Here is a 19,016-nt window from a genome sequence, read left to right on the forward strand (position 1 = left end):
CACAACATGAAGGCCTTCTCATTTCCCTGAACCCAGGTGAACAATTCAGTTGAAGTTGCCTGACTTAGGACATAGACACTATATTGATGTATGCTTTGTTTTCTCACATTGCATACCAACATTTTGACCTAATCATACAGTTCTACAAATATTCTACAAATGTGACTCGACTTTCAAATATGAACATATATTCCCTTAAAAAAGTAAAGGGAACTATTTGACTGTTAGTCCCCATAATTTACTTAAGTAGAAGTAATTCACAACACTGCACTTTAGCCCTGCGATTTATGTGCTGCCTGTCACAAAGAGATCTATAGGATTGCCATGCAACTATAAGAAAAATAGGCGAGGCAAAAAAAACTTGAGTAGACTGCACATGATTTACCTCCTGCTGATCAGTAAGCATTAACATTAACCCTTAAATCAATTCCATCAATTATGAACAATGTTTATATAAGGAATCACTGCCAATAATGTTAAGCATAAAGTTGAAATGAAGAAAATGTGTTATATGTGGAGGGAGACCTAATATATATGCAATGCTCACCAGCAAATGTTTCTATCCCTGTGTATGAAATTTGCTCTCACTCCTTTTTTAGTAACTTAATTAAATAATAGCAGGTACTGAATGAAAGCCAAGATCAGTTTGAACAGCACAATTCCCTCTCCATTCATTCGACAGCATTCAACATCAGCACAAATGCACAGCAACTCTAGATGCATAGTAGAGCAAAAAGTGGATTGAAACCCAAATCAAGCCTATAGCTTCTCAATACGAGAGGATGAGTGATGAATTGCGTCAATCGCACTAAATCAATACTGACATCTTGGCACTGTTGGAAAGATGCAATGCACTAAACAACAAGATAAAGAAGCCAGTGCTGTAAAGACAGGATCCTAACAGTGGTATTTTTCCCTCTCTACTGTAATAACCTCCACTCCTTTCACTCATTTCTACCTGACTTGTCATCTCTGTATTTTCAGGGGTGTCAGGACAGTTCCACCTGGAGCCCCTGAACGCTACGGTGCTACAAGACTCGGACGTTCGATTCAACGCCACTGTGAAGGGAGAATGGCAGGTGATGACCTGGAATGTCCAAGAATTGCTGGTCCTGACCATCTACGCAACCGGCTTCACGTCCTCGTCCTCAGATCAGTTTTCTGCCCAGAACTGCTCCAGTGACACCAGCTGCGTGGAGTTCACCATCCATAACGTCACCCACAGCGACTCCGGACCCGTCGTCTGCACCGTGCAGGGCCAATATGGATCAAGGACGGCCCACCTCTTTGTACAAGGTAGGGTCAGTCATCGACCATTAACCCTGCTTATATACGCTCAGGGGTTATGGGTGGCAGGGTGGCCTGGTGGTGCGAGAGACTTCAATGTGGAAGAACTGAGTTCAAGCATTCACTCTGCTGAAGTGTGCTTGAGCAAGACACTGAATCCCTACCAGCTCCAAAGGCGCTGTTTTGTAGCTGACCTCTGACCTTTGACCTCCCTGTGGAGGGGGAAAGCAAAAAGAAATAATATCCCATTACTATTACCCTCTATGTTGTTGCCATTCTGCAATGCTGAGATGTACACATACTGCCTGAGCCCAGAAATCATCCTAATCATGATGCTCTTTTTTATTTTTATTAAACTCATTTAAGTCATTTATTAGTGTTTCGAGCACGTAGTGCAGAAACACTGTTGAAATTGTTAGGATTATTATTTTTCTCCAGTAAAAGTATCTGTAGCTCAGAAACCATAAAACCCACAGCAACCAAACTTGGCAGGTACGTTTGAATGGTCAACTGCTACTCAGGCAAAAAAAAAATTCACCAATCGGCCAGATGGTGGCGCTATAAGGAAAACTGTATGTTTTGGCCTATATATATATACAGTATATATGGCCTATAACTTCTGAACCTTGGGGGAAAAAATCCTTTTTTTTTTCATAGATTCCTTGGGTCAAGCCAAGTCAGATGCACATAGTGGGGTCAATTTCCGCCATATTGGATTTTCCGCCATTTTGAATTTTATGAAAAAGTGTTTTTTCACTTCTTCTTCTTCAATTTTTGACGTTTTGCATCCAAAATTTGTACACAGCACTATCAAACCGAGCTACACAAAGACATGGCTACAATTAGCTAACGAACTTGACCCGGAATGTCGCTAAGTGGAACAAGCACAAATCCTGTACAGACCCACGGTGCGTGTTCAATTCTATGCACGGAAGCACTGCGACATGGTTGAATTACCTAGTTCCACTAACGTTACTTAAATACCACAAGGTAACGTTAAAGGCACCTATCGTTAAAGTCTGTATGGCAGCGAAGACGAGTTACTGTCTACAAATCCCCGTCACTAACTGTGGAATTTTAAGTTTCACTTTTGTTTTCACACTGGGAGACTGTGGACTGAGTTCAATGCTGCTGGTCTGCTGTCTGTACATCTCCAAATTACAGACATGACGTGATGTGCACATCAGGCGCATTAGAGATCGATTTAGATCCATTTCTTTACACTGAGCAACTGAGGCCCAAAATTTGGCAGAACAGCAGGCCTCCAAGATCAAGACCTTTGAGATGGAGCAGGAAGCCCTCTGCAAACAGACCCAGGCTGCAGAGAAAACCGTTTCTGAGCTCCAGCTGCAGCTGCAAAGAGCCGAAACTGACACAGAGCAGCAGGCCAACAGGATCAAGACCTTTGAGGTGAAGCTGGAGGCTCTACATGAAATGGAGGAGCTAAAGGAAGCGCTCCACAAAGGGAAGATTCTAAACACCCTTACTGCTGAAAAACATGAGGCGACGATTCTGGGCCTGCAGCGTGAACTTTCTGAGAAATACATCAGTGAGAGGGAGGCCCTCTTCCAAGCTGAGGAGCTTAAGGAAGCGCTCCAGAAGGAGAAAGAGGCCCAGAAGACTCACCTCGCCTCCCAGCTGGCTCAGCAGAAGGAGCAAAGTGACAAACACACCAGGATCACTAGTGCTCTAAAGCAGGCTGAGCAGCAGCTGGAGAGCCGCCTTCTCCAGTGGCAGGAGGAGAGAACCGGTCTCCTCAAGGCCCGAGATGACACCCAGCAGGCCCTGGAGGAGAATCAGAGGGAGATGGCAGAGAGAGAGAGCAGCGTGCTGGCCAGGATCACTGATCTGCAGAGGGAGGTCAGTGAGATGCTGGAGAAAAAGAGGAAGAAGCCCAGCCGGCTGCAGAGGCTGATGGACGCTCTGAAACCGACCTGCAAGGAGAAGAAGAAGGAGAAGGAGTCCACCTCCACCCAGGACTCCAACAAAATCTTCAGATTCTTCAGGCAAACCTGAGCACAATAACACCTGTGCTCAACCACACACACACACACACACACACACACACACACACACACACACTCAACCCTCACCACACACACCACCAACCCTAACCACACACACACCCAACCCACCTACATCCATTTCCACCACCATCAAATTCCAAACCATTCCCTATTTTTCCTGAATAAAAGATATCAGCAATGATATCTTCAAAATAATGTGCTGCCTGTATAGTTTTGTTTCTGTAGAGAATTATGTATTTGTGTATTATGTATTATGTAACTCTAGCAATTATGTGGTTTTGCTATTTATATGCTGTTAAAAATAGAACCTTCACCTCTCTCTCTGCTAAACAATCAAACTCAGAAATGTAAGTGGAGCTGACTGGAAGTCTTCCCAGTCTCACCCACACTTAATTGCTGAATCGAATGAAAGAATCAATTGAACAAATCTTTTCACTGAGTGATCATAAAGAACTGAATCTCATAAAAGAGACAATGTAAGTGGATTTGTATGCAAGCATAGATTGTTCCACCATTGTAGTGATGGTAAACCACTGCTTTCAGCCCTGCTTTTCCATGTTAAAGTTACAAAATATTGGTGTAAGTGGTATATAAGTGGTATATAAGTGTTTCTTTACTTCTTCTTCTTCAGTCAAATTGGCGTGTTGAGCTCGAAACACTATCATTGCCGCTTGAGGTTATATTTTACATTGAAATCCCCTCAGAATGTCAGTAATAGTGAGTGCGGTGTAGTGACTGGGCCATGCTCTGGAGAGCAGCAGAGCACACTGTACGCTCTACTAATCTGTCCCCTCAGCCGCCTATGGCAACATCATCTTATGACAATACCAGCATGTAAGAATAAGAGTTCACTTACTACTACTTTTACTTCCTGGAAAATGCACATTTTCAGTGGTTGCTTCATGGCGTACCAGTGGGCGTACAGTGCATAAGATTTCCAACCAGTAAAACCATCACAGATTTTTGAACACTCCCCCCTCCACCCCTCCCATCATATAAAACCTGCAACTTCACAACTTTCGAAGTGACATAACTGCCAACTATGGTGGTGCATTTTCGAGCGTTCACCCCTGAAAACCTTGTTTCCCTTTCCTAAGACACCATGGTTGTGTCCCAGTGGCTGGAATTTATTCATTTTGAAGAATCTGGAGTTTGTGACAGCTCAAGATTATGCTAATTGTGACCCAAATCTGTACAACATAGCAGGAGCTTTTGGTGATATTGCCTCAAAGAGGTCATACACTCATTATCAGTAGAGACTAGATGAAGGAACCTTTTACACAGTTAGACAATTTCAAAAGAAATACACATCGTAGTTTCCATTAAAATCACCAACCATGGTGCAAAGGTCAGGAATACAGCGGAAGGAAAGCTACTGCAGTTGCATTATGGTTAATTATACTTTACACTTGCCTGCACACACACTCTCTCTCTCTCTGTCTCTCTCTCTCTCTCTCTCTCTCTCTCTCTCTCTCTCTCCCTCTCTCTCTCACACACACACACACACACACACACACACACACTTTTGTAAATATGATACTAGATGGCCACTTTGTGACCCAGTGCCGTGAATAAGGGCTCATTATATCCAAATCAACTTGTTACATGGAAAAAACTGTTTAGTCAAGATGTGCTTTTTCTTGCTGAAATGTGTTTTTTAACCATCTTACAGTAATTTTCATCCACACTAAAACATGACTTGGAAATGTAAGAAAAGCAATTATTTAAAAGACTTTCAGTGGCACTCCTTGGGTGGGTGTGTGGAAAAACTAGCCTGATGTGTGTGGTCTGGCCATTGGCATGTAACAATTTATTTGTGAAGGAAAAAAGAGGGTAACTACCGGCTTGGGGAGGGTTGTTTTGTTGGAGAGTGAGGATAGCCTAATAAAAACTTTTATGGCCTGTATCACAAAACTTGATTTCAAACAAACATAGAGGGGGTGAACAAAATAACGGGAACACCACATGAAAAATGACTTCATGCAAAGGCAGCTACACAGATGAGTTGCATGCCAATTAGTGGCATGTGTCCGATAATCATTACTTTTATATGTGAATTTTCAAAGCAACATGAGGAAACTGGCAGACTTCCAAAAAGGCAAAATAGTTGGTGCCCAAAGTTCTGGTGCGTCCGCCACAAAAACTGCAAAAATGATTAAATGGGAACAGTCTGGAAAATCACGGCAACATATGTCAAACAGAGACAAACTGCACTGACAAAGAGCTGCCGTAAGTCGAAGCTCACTGACAGGGATTGATGGACAACCCACAATGTCCACTGTCAAACATGGTGGAGCATCTGTAATGGCATGGGCAGCCATCTTGTGGGCATCATTTGGTCCAATGATCGCTCTGCATGCACAGCCAAGGAATATGAGTCCATTTTACATGACCAGGAAACACTTTTCCTTCATGCTGTTCCCATATTCCAAGATGATAATGCTACCTATACACACTGCTGAACAAATTCAAGAGTGGTTTCATGAACAGCAGGAGGAAGTCAGACTCCATCCATGGCCTCTCCAGTCATCACATCTAAACATCATTGAACCTTTATAAGAACTAGATTTCCACCTCCTTCACCCCTCAAAGAACTGGAGGCTTTGGTGAAGAAAGGTCCGATATCCATCACACACAGTTCAGGATGCAGCATGACAGCAATATCAGGAGGACTGAAGCTGTTCTGAAGCCAAAGGGTGGCCCTACACCTTACTAGATACTTGATATTCATATATGTAGTGTTTCCATTATTTTGTCCACCCCCTGTAGTTTCCAGTATAATAGTGTATGTCAATCTCTATATGTATGAAACCTCTGAATCCATGAATCAAAAATCAAAAAGGTGTTTCCTCTTCTGTGTTCAGTCATGTTTATTTAAACACAGAATGTTATGTCAGATTCATGTCACAGATTCATGTAGTGAATCTATGGGAATAGATATGCAAATGTGTCGTAGGACTCAGCAGTTAAGGACTATGTTGTAGAGTCATGCATATGTAATATATGACTTCAGGGGTGCTTATTGTTTTACAAGCACAGGCTTATAAATTTTGTATAAGCGGAACATGTTTTGACATCAGATGCTCAGAAATGGAAATGCGGGCCCTGAGAGAAGATGTCTGACATGTTGGATGTTTTGATCAGAGTTAACCTCCCTAAAACTAAATTGAGAAACACTTTGTTGCTGCCATCAGAATGAGCACTTCTCCAAGTCAACTCAACTCTGCCCTGCCTTCATCAATAGCTTTGGTTTGGGTCCCTGGGATTACACATCACTCAGATGGGGAACGCTGAACACATCCCCGATAAATATCTGTCTCTGTTTGCCAGTTTGCCAATCAACCGGCCTCCTGTTGGCAAGAATAGCACACATTTCAACCTGAGCCCTTATACAGCAATATAAACTGAATCAAACAAAAAAAGCTGCATCTGTGTGCTGCCCCCCTCTCATGTGCAGACAGCTAAACCCAACTGTAATCTGGTGATAATCTCAGTCAAACATCTGCGCTCCAATGGCTGGCTTTGATTGGATATTGATTGTCTCATGTTCCTAAGGTGTTGGAGCCTTATCTCATGCCACTGATTTGGACCTTCCTGATTACAAACATATTCTCTTCCATGTAGCGAAACCCCCAGCCCAGGGTAATAAGTCCACTTAATAGACCTGCCAGTGATTACATTGATTGTTTACTCTGATGCCCTGTGTAAGGGAATGTTAACAAAGGATACTGGCAATTGAATAGCAAGCACTACTGAATAGCAACCAAATGTGAGCAAAAGATATTTTCGTGTTAAAGGAATACACCAAGTTTTTGGGAGACTGTTGGTCAACTTACCAGTTACTGTAAGTGATGAGAACATAGACACCAAAATCACCCATGTGACCCGGTCATTTTCTCTGGTCTCTTTAGCATACACTATGTTGAGTGATAGTGGGCAACTAGCATTATCCAGACAACTGACCTTGTAGTAATTAAAAAGTTGTTAGTGGTTTTCATTATATAGCCTGCAGAGTTCTACATTTTAAAAATGAAATATCATTAAATCAACAGCTGATGTATTTTGGAACTATTTCAGTGGAGAAACCTTATTCATCCGCTGTGCAGTGATTTTTAGCTGTACACAGTCTCCCATCGCCCACATTCACTTCCTATGGAAACAGGGAAAGTAGTCCCTGTTAGTTCAAAACAGAATGTTATTTTTATATCATATTTTGTGTAAATTATACCGATGTCCTGCACAAAACTGCCAGACTTGGCTGCATATCATTTAAGATTACTTAGCATTTAGCTTTAGAGCTGCTGCAAGTTCTCAGTTTTTTACTTTTAAGATAAAGGAAGTCGCCTACTATCACTCAGCATAGTGTATGCTAAAGTGTGAGTGAATGATCTACCAGGGACACATGGATGATTTTAGTATCTATGTTCTCATCACTTAATGGGTTGACCAATGCGGCAATCTCCCAAAAAGCTTGGTGTATTCTTTTTATTTTGACAGGATTTCCCAAAATATATGTCTGTGGGCGCCAGAGCGTACTGCAGTATGCACTGCTGACCTACAGTATCTCTCCACTAGTTTTGACTCACCATCCTATTCTCTCCCTGTACGTCTCAAGAATCCCTTACTTAACCAACTGTTCATCCCTTCTCTCCCCTCCCCTCCATTTCTCTGCCCTCTCTACTGTTTCCCAGAGAGCGGTACAGTAGACATCCTGGGCGGGAACGTGACAGTGGTCCAGGACCAGCAGGTGGAGTTCCAGTGTGCGACAACCGCTTGGTTCCCCGAGCCTACGGTCAGCTGGACCCGAAACGGGGAAGCTGTGAACAGCAGCTTGTACAACACCAACACCACCGCGGCTCATGGAGATCGGTTCAACTCCACCAGTGTCCTGAGATTCCAGGCAGTCAGCAATACCACAGTGGAGTGTCTGGCCACTGTCCCGGCCCTGACAAGCCCACAGTCCAGCTCTGTGCACCTGGTGGTCGGTAAGAAGGTCTTAAACAATTTTTTGCTCTCTATGCATCTGGCACAAAGCCACCTTCCAGCCAAATTGCCAAAAGGTGTAGCGTGGAGACGGTTCATGTGCCTGAGTGTACTGAAAGGGGATTTCTGTTCATAAAGGTATGAAGTGGACCATATGCATTTGTTGTCCCAGTTTGACAACATTTCATTTTTAACCCCCATTCCTCCCCCCTTGGTGCAAAGCAAACAAACATCCAAGTCCACTCTTCCAAGTTTGAAAAAAAAAATGGAGCAAGTCACACATAAGCCCAATGTTTTGTGGTTAGTTGCTTAATAACAAACAAGCAAATGTTACTTTCTTGACTGATATTAAGGCTCGGTACATTTAGCCATATCAGTTCTGTCTTGGCTCATGCACATCATCCATCATGTGTTGGAGTGATCTACTACCATGATTGTTACCATATCTTTGCATCTCTATGTACTGTCTATTACAAAGTCCCTGTCCTTGCAATGACTGAAAATTCACAAACAAAATAATGAAACCCTCTTCACACCTGGCATTAAGATGCATCCTGGGTGATTGGATTGTAATCCGATAAAATAACATTATATTGGATTTATAAAAAAACAAAACAAAATCCAGTTGAATCCAGGTAAATGTACCCAAGATGCAGTGAAGATCCAATCATCCAAACCAGGGCTGAAGGAGGTCGGAGACACATTTGGCCACATTAACAACAAATCCACATATAGCAATTACATCAACAGAAACAACCTTCAGTGCAAGGATCCAACCAAGAAGCGCACACAAATCAAACAGGCAGCAGGCAGCTCGGATAGAAACATACTTGTCAAAATACTCGGGGGGAAGAGCCAAGAGAAGTTTACTGTCATTTCTGAGGGGGAAGTGAGTTCTGCAGCAATCTGCCTTTATTTAAATCCAATTTCAATATATATTAATGTCAGGTGTAAAAATAATCCAGCTAAATCATATCTAGACGCAGTCCGGATGCAAGACACATGAGAGGTTAAGGGGCCTGAGAGGCAGCTGGATTATCGAAAACATTGTTTTTGTGACTGCAAGGTGCAAGTCTCAATATATTTTAGCCCATGCTAGATACTTAGTACTTGTAACCTACCTCTTGGTCCATTATCGACCCCCACACTCGGGGCCCATCATTAGCCTGCTCTATTCAGACTGTAATGAAGACTCTTATGATGCAGCTCCACAAATCTCACATTGTAGAACACATCATTTATGAACAACACAGCCTTTTCCTAGCTGCACGGTGTGTTTTGGTTGCAAGACTGCGCCTCTTATTACTTTTCTGGCCACCTTGCACCACTTCACAACAAAAGGTCTTGGGAGGCTTGTTGCTTTTGCATTCGGTTTAATAATGAATACCGATACATGTCTTATGTAAGCTTTTTTCATGATGTTCATGTAATTCCTATATTATTTGTGAAACAGTGCTTGCATGGTTTATAAATGTATTTGGCAGACATTTCAGAATAAAAGCCCTCCTGTATTTCTAACTGTAAAACATGCTCTGGGTCAGTCATAAATATTAGTCACTTTTCTTTTGAGGGGGAACTTAATTTCCATCAGCGTAACTAATTTAAAACCCTATATAATACTTCCATGTTTAAAATACATATGCTCTAATCAGCAACATCTCTCCAATTGAAATACTACTAGACCAAAGTTTTAAGGCAACTCAGATGGCCAGAATGTTTTGCATTATGTAAACGCTGGTAGCCATAATATGTGGGCAACACTTTTAGTCAGTGTAGGTGAATACATTTGCTTTGAATTGTGGCCAACAATAATCTGTCATTACACATTGGTTATAACTTACAATGTTATCCATTTGACACTCATTATTCCTGCTGAAGGCAATGTTGCTCATCTTATTTGTTTTTTTAATATTGTCTGTTTATCATGAGAAACCACCTGCACCTGAACTCATACCCTGAGAGAGAGAGAAAGAGAGAGAGAGAGACTATAATTTCACAATAACAAGTGATGTGGTGTTTCCCCCCTTCCAGTCCCCAAACCCCCTGACTGGACTGTCCTGATAGCGGTGGTCGTCTCCATCGGAGGCTTTGCTCTGCTGGTGCTGCTCATTCTTGGAATCATCTTCTGCTGCAAACGCAGGAAAGAGAAAGGTAAGGCCATGGTCCTCATTATATCAGTATCAATACAACTTATCAATTCAGCTTTCTCTAAAAGGAAGCCAGAAAACAAAAGCCAGATGTCCAAAATCACAAATGGCATTGTACTGGCCTGTGACTGAGGAAAGGATCTGCAGGACGATGTCAATCAGAATGAGACTGGTTTCAAACAGGTCCTCTCTTGGAAGGAGGAGAAGTTGAGCTTGAGTCACACTAGTTTGGAAATTAACATACAGTATCTCACTGACACAATTTCACTGGCTAATCAATCTGATCAAACCACTCACAAAACTATTTATCACTGTGTGTAGTCCATCCACATGGCTTCAGCAAATATGGTTTGAGTTATTTACAGTACATATGCACTTGGCATATTACATTTGAAAAGGTATCAAAAATCACTTATCCATAATCTTCTTATGATCCACTCCAGAACGCAACTACCAAGATGAAATGAGGTAGGAAGCCAAAATGCTCAATTTTCGTTCTTATATCTTCATTCTGCTACTTTTACATGAAACACAGAAGAAAGGCTGTGCTGTATTCTATACGTTTGTGTTGCAGGAGAGTGAGGACACAGAGCCAGATGAGTGGTGTCAGTCCAGCTGGACAGAGACAGGGACAAGTGAACCTGGGATATACGACGGATGGTCAAACAAGTAAGAATGACGAGTGCAACCCCCCCTACTTATGTTATATAGCCATTATCTTCACATGGATCCTGTGTCACAAGTAAAATCAAAACCTTTCCTCCCTCTTGACACTCTTCCCTGAAGATCTCTCCTCTCGGTCCACAGGTGTGACTCCCAGTGAATTCAATGACAGCGGCTTCAGCCAGACAAACCACTCTAATCATTCTGAGGTAGGGGCCGAATTCACTATGGGTTGACGTTTGCTCAGCAGCACACAGTGAGTGCAGTGAGTGCATCAGTAGAAAATATGGTAACACTTTACAATAAGGGTACAATAATTAAGGGTTAGTTAATACTTAATACTAACCCTTAATTAACAGTTAACTAATGTGTCTGGTAATCATTTACTAATGGTGTTCATGTTAACTAAGGTATTAATTTATACATTTAATAGTCATCTTTATAAACTATTAAATAATGTATAAATTAATACCTTAGTTAACACGAACACCATTAGTAAATTACACATTAGTTAACTGTTAATTAAGGGTTAGTTAATGCTTATTAAGCATTAACTAACCCTTATTAAGCATTAACTAACCCTTAACTTACTGTACCCTTACTGTAAAGTGTTACCGAAAATGTTTGCGTGCCAGTCACTAACCATGCACAATAAGAGGAGGCCACATATTGCATGCACAATCACAACATTGTTGCGCCTGTGCATACGTAATCCTTTGCAATTGTGTTTTGAGAGAACATTTGGCACACATACACCCTAGCAAGGTCAAACACGCTCGCTAGGTGAGACTGCAGGTAAAAAATGGAGCTTTTATAACTATGTACATATTATTCTTGCACTTACTCTTCTTGAACTGCACCGGGCTTATATGCTTCTACGTGCCTTGCAAGGCGAGAGGTGCTGATATATAGAAACACTCTCCTTAGCTCTCACAAATGAATGGGAAAATTCGGTCTTGCGCTGCAATCTTAGCAAGCTCAGGCCTGAGAATTGCATCAGCTGTGAATTTATTATCTTTAATTATAAAGATGCAAATACCTTTTTTGTATCATTTATTAAGCATGGTACATAATTCATTGCTTGATCATTAGAGTAATCTAAGTAATGTATGAAGTACCTCATAAACAAATTTAATATTTAACTCCACAATTCCAGGCTCGCAATTCCAGGCTGATTGCCTTTTCAGTGGAGCGATAGTTTATGTTTCTATTTTATAATCTTTGCTTTGGGATATTGCGAAGAGGGCAGGGGTGGTAAAATATAGGTTTATAGTATTCTAGCTGATGGAATATTAATGGCAAATCTCATCTATCCTTTGGGAAACAAATTGGACACGTTATCACTGCTGTCAACTTTGTTTTGCTTTTGATTATTAGATTCCTCATGTTGTAAACACTCAACAGGCGGCAAACGGATACAGCAGCGCCTACAACGGTCTGGATGGAGCCGGCGTGAGGAAACACAGACATGTCACCATCGTTTAAGGGCGAGCCGCTTGGATCGAGGATCAAGAAGTCGAAAAAGTCGAGAGAGTTTCGGAACAAACTTTTTGCACAGCACCTTGAAACTTTGCTATTGCTGACTGTGCTTGTATCATGCAGAGTCTTGCCAAACCCGATTCTGTTCGGTCAGCCTGCAGGTGCAGATGTGTCTGAAGCCAACCACACACACACACACACACACACACACACACACACACACACACACAAAAGCCTTGGTTTCAACAATTTGGGGAAAGGTGGATAAAGGACCAAATCTGCCCAGACAGAACTTTGATGTGCCAGGATAATGTCAAGAGGCTGGGCGGATCAGAACATGCATATTTTGTTTGCATGCTGTCTGTACACAGCCGTCTGTATATTTTTAATCTGTCAGATGTAAACGTTAATGCAGTGAAAAGCTGGGAAACAGTATTGAAAGCACATTTAGACTGTAAAACAATGCTAAGTTATTTCTTAATGGATGCTTTGGGATCTTCTTCTGGAAGTGCAGGATTAAAGGCTTGCCATGTTCAACCACATTCATGTTTGCACCAGCGGCCAAATGAAATCAGCATGATTGAGAGCTTTATGACAGACAACTGAAGCCATATCAGTGCAATAACTGACTCTGTTTTGGATGTTCTCGTACCTGTAGACTGATGGGACAGAAGCCATGTTTTTGTTGAGTTACTATGTTTGTGTTCTATACTAAGCCCCAAATTCTGGTGAGGCATTATTAGGGTTCCTTTGCACATCTGTAAAGTCTGCTTAAAATGAGGTGATGGGTCCTCTTTTTAATACATGTGATGAATTAATGACACCAATAAACCTAATTTATTGATATATTACTGTAATAAACATGCATAGCAAGCATTTCAAATAGCCACCATGAAAAACATTTCAGCTGCAAATTGATAGCTATGGTCTTTCAAATGATTTACAATTCATATGTCATTTATTAATAGCTTTTGCCCTGCATTTCAGCATATTTTCATGTTTCACACATGCAGAAATATTGACAAATGGGGCCAGTTGTTTGTTTTTTACTATTAATATACTTTCAGCACACATATTTCACCAGTAAAGGAACTAAATCACATCCTGAGATGGAAATATCACATGGGATATTTCCTCACCATCACAGGGCACAGCAGTGTGCTCTTTTCAAAGCAATCCTATTTAAATAAAAACCTTTTTGAAATAAGATAGCTTGAATCTCCTGTGAGTCATCAAAGTGTGTCAATGGAAACAGGAACCACATAAACTGTAATTTGTCTCATTGACAGGAGGGCAGGAGGGCGTCTGTGTGTGCTAAGCAAAGCAATGAAGCAGCATAATATTGCAGCCCACTGAAATCATTAGCTAATAACAGTGAGAAGGGGTTTTCTCTCTCTCTCTGTTCTCTTCTTTCCCCTTCAGAAATACACCTTACAAACAGTCCCATGCACCTCCAGACATTCAGCTATAATCCCTGCATGTTTCAGGATACTCATTTCCTCAAAATCATGAAAATAGTCCGTACACTGCACATGCACTGTAGAGATTTGATTTTGCATTCTGGCACATTATACAGACTTCCACTTTGGAGGGAGAACAGGCTGCAGAGAGTCAGTGGAGGAGAAACTAATGGCTCCCCATGGGAGGAACTGAGAAGGCTGGCTAACGAAGGGCCTATGGAGCATGTATTCTCCCTCTCAGGGGATGTAGTTACATAGGTAGAGACGCTCCAGTGTGATGTAGGCAGCCGGCGAATTCCCAGATGCAAACCGCCTGCTAATGGGAAAGGGGGATGGATGGATGGATGGATGGGTGGATGGATGACAGATTTTACCGTGAGAAGAACATGAAAATAAATCCTAATTTTAACAGGCTGTAACAAAGATTTCTATGTTGGCCCATCCGCTGCTTGTCTTGACTCTTAAGTAGACATATAGAGGGGGAGGAGGGGGAGGAGGAGGAGGAGGGGGGAGGAGGACGCCTGTGAGATGGACTAGCTATTGCATGCTTCTATGAAGTGCGTTTGATCTGCCTCATCCTTACTCTTCTCTCCATCCCTCTGAGTTGAGTTTATAAGATCATTGGATTCAATAGGAAGTAGCTGGCTAGCATGTTATGTTGAGTGTGTTCCCTTTTTGTCATTATTTTTAAACTCTCACGTCAAGACAATACACATTTGTTCAGCTGAAGTGGAATGATGTGCTCTAAATTTGTATGTGATCAGTGAAATTGAATGTTGGCATTTGAATCTGAATTTCTTAAAATTGGAACTTATATTTACTTGTTTGACATTCAGTTTTTTCAATATTCAGTTTCAATTTGATTGAAAAACTGTTTCAAAACTATTGTTATATAAAGTACAAATTTGCAAACTCTACTCAAACTTTCAAAGCCACGATTTCAAATTAAACTCTTAAAAAACTTTAAGACTGTAGCAAAATGCGAGTACTTATGAAAACAGTAGTTCACAGATATAATCAAACTGGAGAAAAAAATGTTAGGATTTTCTTGGCAGATCCTAATATCTACAATTCTTTTCATATAACAGTATAAAAGTTTTTTGTTTTTAACATGTAACAGTAATTTTGTAAGTTCAGTTTTAAGATTCAAATGCCAACATTCAATTTCACTGATCACATGCTAATGTAGACCACATAATTCAAATTCAGTTGTCTGGTGGCACAAATCTCATTCCATACAGCTACAGCTTCTCCCTAGAATATGGATGCAAATTACAGTGTGGGGGGGACTGAGAACATATCCATCATTTGCAATATTGGATACCATTAATTCCAATCTTTTACTATGGAAATGCATTCCAGTAATTCCAATCTCTGCAGTGCCTCCTATGTACCTCAGCATGAGGTTCAGTCTGACCAGTCAGCATGGCTTTCCTGCAGTCGAGCCAACTGAACTCAGATGACCTTCACTTGGCATCGCTCAGGGAGCCAGCCAAAAAAAACTGTAGCTGGGCTTGTAGGCCAAGATGCACCAGCAGGGAGCAAACTCACTCTGTTCCAGTTTAAGGATCAGATGAAATCTCTGTCTTTGGAGCAATTAGATAATAACACGATGATCACAGAACTGTGGCAGGAAGATAGACCTCCACATAATCAGTGCTAACTAACTAGGGCTTTAATTTAATTTGTGGCTGGATCTAATGTGATCTTTGGCTACCAGAAGTCTGAGTAGTAAAGTGAGAATTTGGAAGGTCAGCCACCCAGTTGAGTTTATTTATCCCCGTCACTGTGAATGATCCATTTGTCCAAGGCTCATTGATAGACATGGACGTGTGTTTCCCTAGAGCAACGATTCTCAAAGTGGAGGGACTCCCAGGGGTCCTTGAGGGGAATCCAGGGGGTCCCCAGTAAAATGGGGATTAGTTTAATTTCATTATAATTTAATTCACAAGACATTATCCCAAGCAGAGAATATATGAGTGACTATTCTCTAGTTTCAAGCTCGCCACCTGTTTTGTCTGTGATATAAGCGAATGAAAGTGAATGAGTATCCAAAATGAATGGAAGTCTATGAACATTGTCCCCCAAAAAGGCCCTCATTATGGGAAAATGAATATATAGAGGCTCTCCACCTTGTGGCGAGCTTAGAAACTATTTCCATCCCTTCTTTATATCTATATTCAGGGAATATGATATAAATCTCTCTTGACAGAAATTGTTAATAAAGGAAAAACTAGGAACTAAATGGTGTTGGTTTGGACCAATTGCATGTCTGATTCATATTGAAAAAAAAAAGTAACTATATTACGTCATGCCACAACAGTTGTAGTAGATTAACAAAGATTAATATGAGCAGTAAAAATGCTGTCAGATAATGCTGTTACCACGCAGCAGACTTTTAGTAGAGTAGAGTAAACAAACGTTAATGGATTACTGGATTAAATCAAATTTAGAGCCTGTCTTCTTCCATATGTTCTTATCTACTTTTCATAAACTCATGGGAATGTCTCATGAGCTGGGAAAATTCATGACCAATCACTCCCATATGAATCCCATATGAATCCTACTGTATGGGTTTCATGGTGGACCAAGTCACAGTGGAAATCCCATGGGTTCCTGTTCTATATGAGACTTACTTTACCATTGGTTTACTTCAAGAATAGCACTGTCATTGTGTAATGAACAACATGAATCTGTGCCAGAGCTACATTCAACTGTAAAAAAAAAAAAAGCCCTGTGATCATACAGTGTACAGTGCTGCAGACTTGTCAGTTGTAAGCGTGCTGTCACTGTAATCACTGTCTGAAGAGCAAAGCTACAGACCGTCTACAGTTGACTATCTGGATGCCTCTCTGTGCCCTGACAAATGATAGGAGTGATGGACAGCAGAGTGCTGCTGTGTCAGCCTGACATGCTGAGGATGTTTGTCAGGGCGTCTTGACAGAGAGGCTCTACTCATACAGCCTGCAGTAAGAAACCTCACAGTCTGGGAAACCCTAGACTAAATGCTATTATCTGTTCTGTTTCCTTACAGGCAATTGCATCAGTGCGAGTAATGTTCTTCTCCATTTAGTTCCTTTTACACGGGAGATATGGCAACATGAAAGAGGATCTGTTTACCTTTTTGTGTTTAACATAATCGGTCATTTTCTCTAGGCTAAGAGGCTAGTATGACTTATGACATTCAGCTTTTTAGGTGAAAGCTTTACTAGTCTATTTTGGCCTATTTATGACTTCATGCAATACATTATTTCAATTTAATTTGATACAACATTGCAATTTGATCACTGTGATTTCATAGAGCACTACAAATCTCAGCAATCATCCCAAGGATAGCTTTGCAAAACTTGTTAGGGGCAAACCTGGATTTTGAGGGAAGATATAATGCTATCCTGGCTCTCCTAAGTACAGATAATTACTTAGGCAGCAGGCTGGCAGTGGCTGAAAGAGTTAATGAATAGAACTAATAAAATTAATGAATAGAGCTGTGGTAATGACTATTGATAAGCCATCTGTAATGTGGCTTGTCAACTCATCCTGGCTTTCAGGGCCCTTCCCTAAGCAGTTTCACCATTACATAAGGAATGCCTAGTAAATTAATCTCCCAAAGCAGACTTTAATCATCAAATTGGCTCCATGGAGGGAGCTGGGATGGCGAGGCTGCCTCGCTGCTAGCATAAGCCACAGAGATAGGAAAAAGATAATGGCATGTGAACTGGTCGCTATGTATAGTCATACGTTGACCATAAAATCTTACATCAAATAAAATATTGGCAGCTATTGATGAATCTCCGTAGAATAAAGCTGATTTGTTGCTCCACTAGCGCTTACTAAATCAATACTGTACCAGAAAATTGTTGTGGACCCGTTTCTAATTTGTTAGACTGTTAAAGGGTTTGGTTTGCTTGGGGAGTGTGACTTGGACTGAGGAGTTGATGACATACTGCTTACTTAAAGAAAACAACTTTAACAATAGTCGTGCATCAATACATGCATAGCTGACGGAGCAGAAATGAATGTGCAGATTTGACTTGTTACATAATTACTATTGATTGAGGTCAGCATTCATCAAAAAGAACAATGGAGCAAATTTGATACATTAATTGTTTTTTTGTGGGTTGTTATTCACAAATCATCAGCGATGTTTCATTTGCCTCCTGCTATATTTTGTCTTTTTTTAAACACTTTCAGGTGACGTGGTGAAATAATGTGGCATCTTATGAGCATTCACATTGCTCTCATGCTCTGAGATTTAATTATGTTTTAATCTAGCGAGGGGTGTCATGCTGTGCTGTTATGTAAGCTCATCAGTTTGGCAATGCAGCTCACCTTTATGTAGTGTAAAAACAGTAAAACAGTGGCACTTTCTAAAATATCAGGATTTGAAAGGTGTTTCCTCAGAGAATATCAAGACTGGAAGAGGAATCTGTGAAGATAAGTGGACAGCTAGAGAGAGAGAGAGAGAGAGAGAGAGACATCAATTGCCAATCATGTAGTCAAGTCATGGACTAATAATCCTGCAACTAGCCTGCAAAAAGAGAATCAGGCTCAATGCTGTCTTCTTCAGAAGGTCAATAATCCATCAAGACAGACTAGAGAGACAATCCCAACAATCCCATAACCGAGGGGTTGCAGGTTCGATCCCTGCAACAGCCAATACGTCCATCAGCTGCCATGTGTCCTGGTAAAATGTCTTTGAAGAAGACGCTGGATCTGTACCAGCTCACTCACTGTAAGCCACCCTGGATAAGAGCATCAGCTAATCACCAGATTTGTGGGATACTACTCTACAAAAACCCTGAAACAGAGTAATGTTGCAACAAGTGACTGTTTATATCGGGAAAGAAAAATGGAAACAAGCACTGAACCAGGCATTTCAACTGCTAAAAACTCTGAAGCAGATTATCTCTGATGATAATCCATTTGCGCTGGTAGAACAGCGCGAGGCTGCCTTACAGCAATCTCCCTTT

General features: G+C 41.1%; 1 protein-coding gene across 1 annotated transcript; it reads left to right on the forward strand.

Annotated features, from left to right (window-relative positions):
• The first annotated feature begins 376 nt into the window (after window positions 1-376).
• Window positions 377-12,592, forward strand: igsf5a (immunoglobulin superfamily, member 5a). Its single transcript, XM_078286416.1, has 8 exons — window positions 377-398; window positions 985-1,296; window positions 8,006-8,299; window positions 10,329-10,448; window positions 10,888-10,912; window positions 11,019-11,113; window positions 11,252-11,316; window positions 12,485-12,592. The coding sequence occupies exons 1-8, from the start codon at window positions 377-379 to the stop codon at window positions 12,590-12,592; spliced, it is 1,041 nt and encodes a 346-aa protein (XP_078142542.1).
• Window positions 12,593-19,016: the final 6,424 nt, after the last annotated feature.

This window comes from Centroberyx gerrardi, chromosome 11 (genome assembly GCF_048128805.1).
Source record: "Centroberyx gerrardi isolate f3 chromosome 11, fCenGer3.hap1.cur.20231027, whole genome shotgun sequence".
Classification (NCBI taxonomy): Eukaryota; Metazoa; Chordata; class Actinopteri; order Beryciformes; family Berycidae; genus Centroberyx; species Centroberyx gerrardi.

What these genes read in the sequence shown, in the direction of transcription:
- igsf5a (XM_078286416.1), top strand. Translation starts at nt 377, where the DNA reads ATGATTTACCTCCTGCTGATCA. An exon ending in GATTTACCTCCTGCTGATCA is followed by an intron (nt 399 to 984) that starts GTAAGCATTAAC and finishes CTGTATTTTCAG; the next exon opens with GGGTGTCAGGACAGTTCCAC. An exon ending in GGCCCACCTCTTTGTACAAG is followed by an intron (nt 1,297 to 8,005) that starts GTAGGGTCAGTC and finishes ACTGTTTCCCAG; the next exon opens with AGAGCGGTACAGTAGACATC.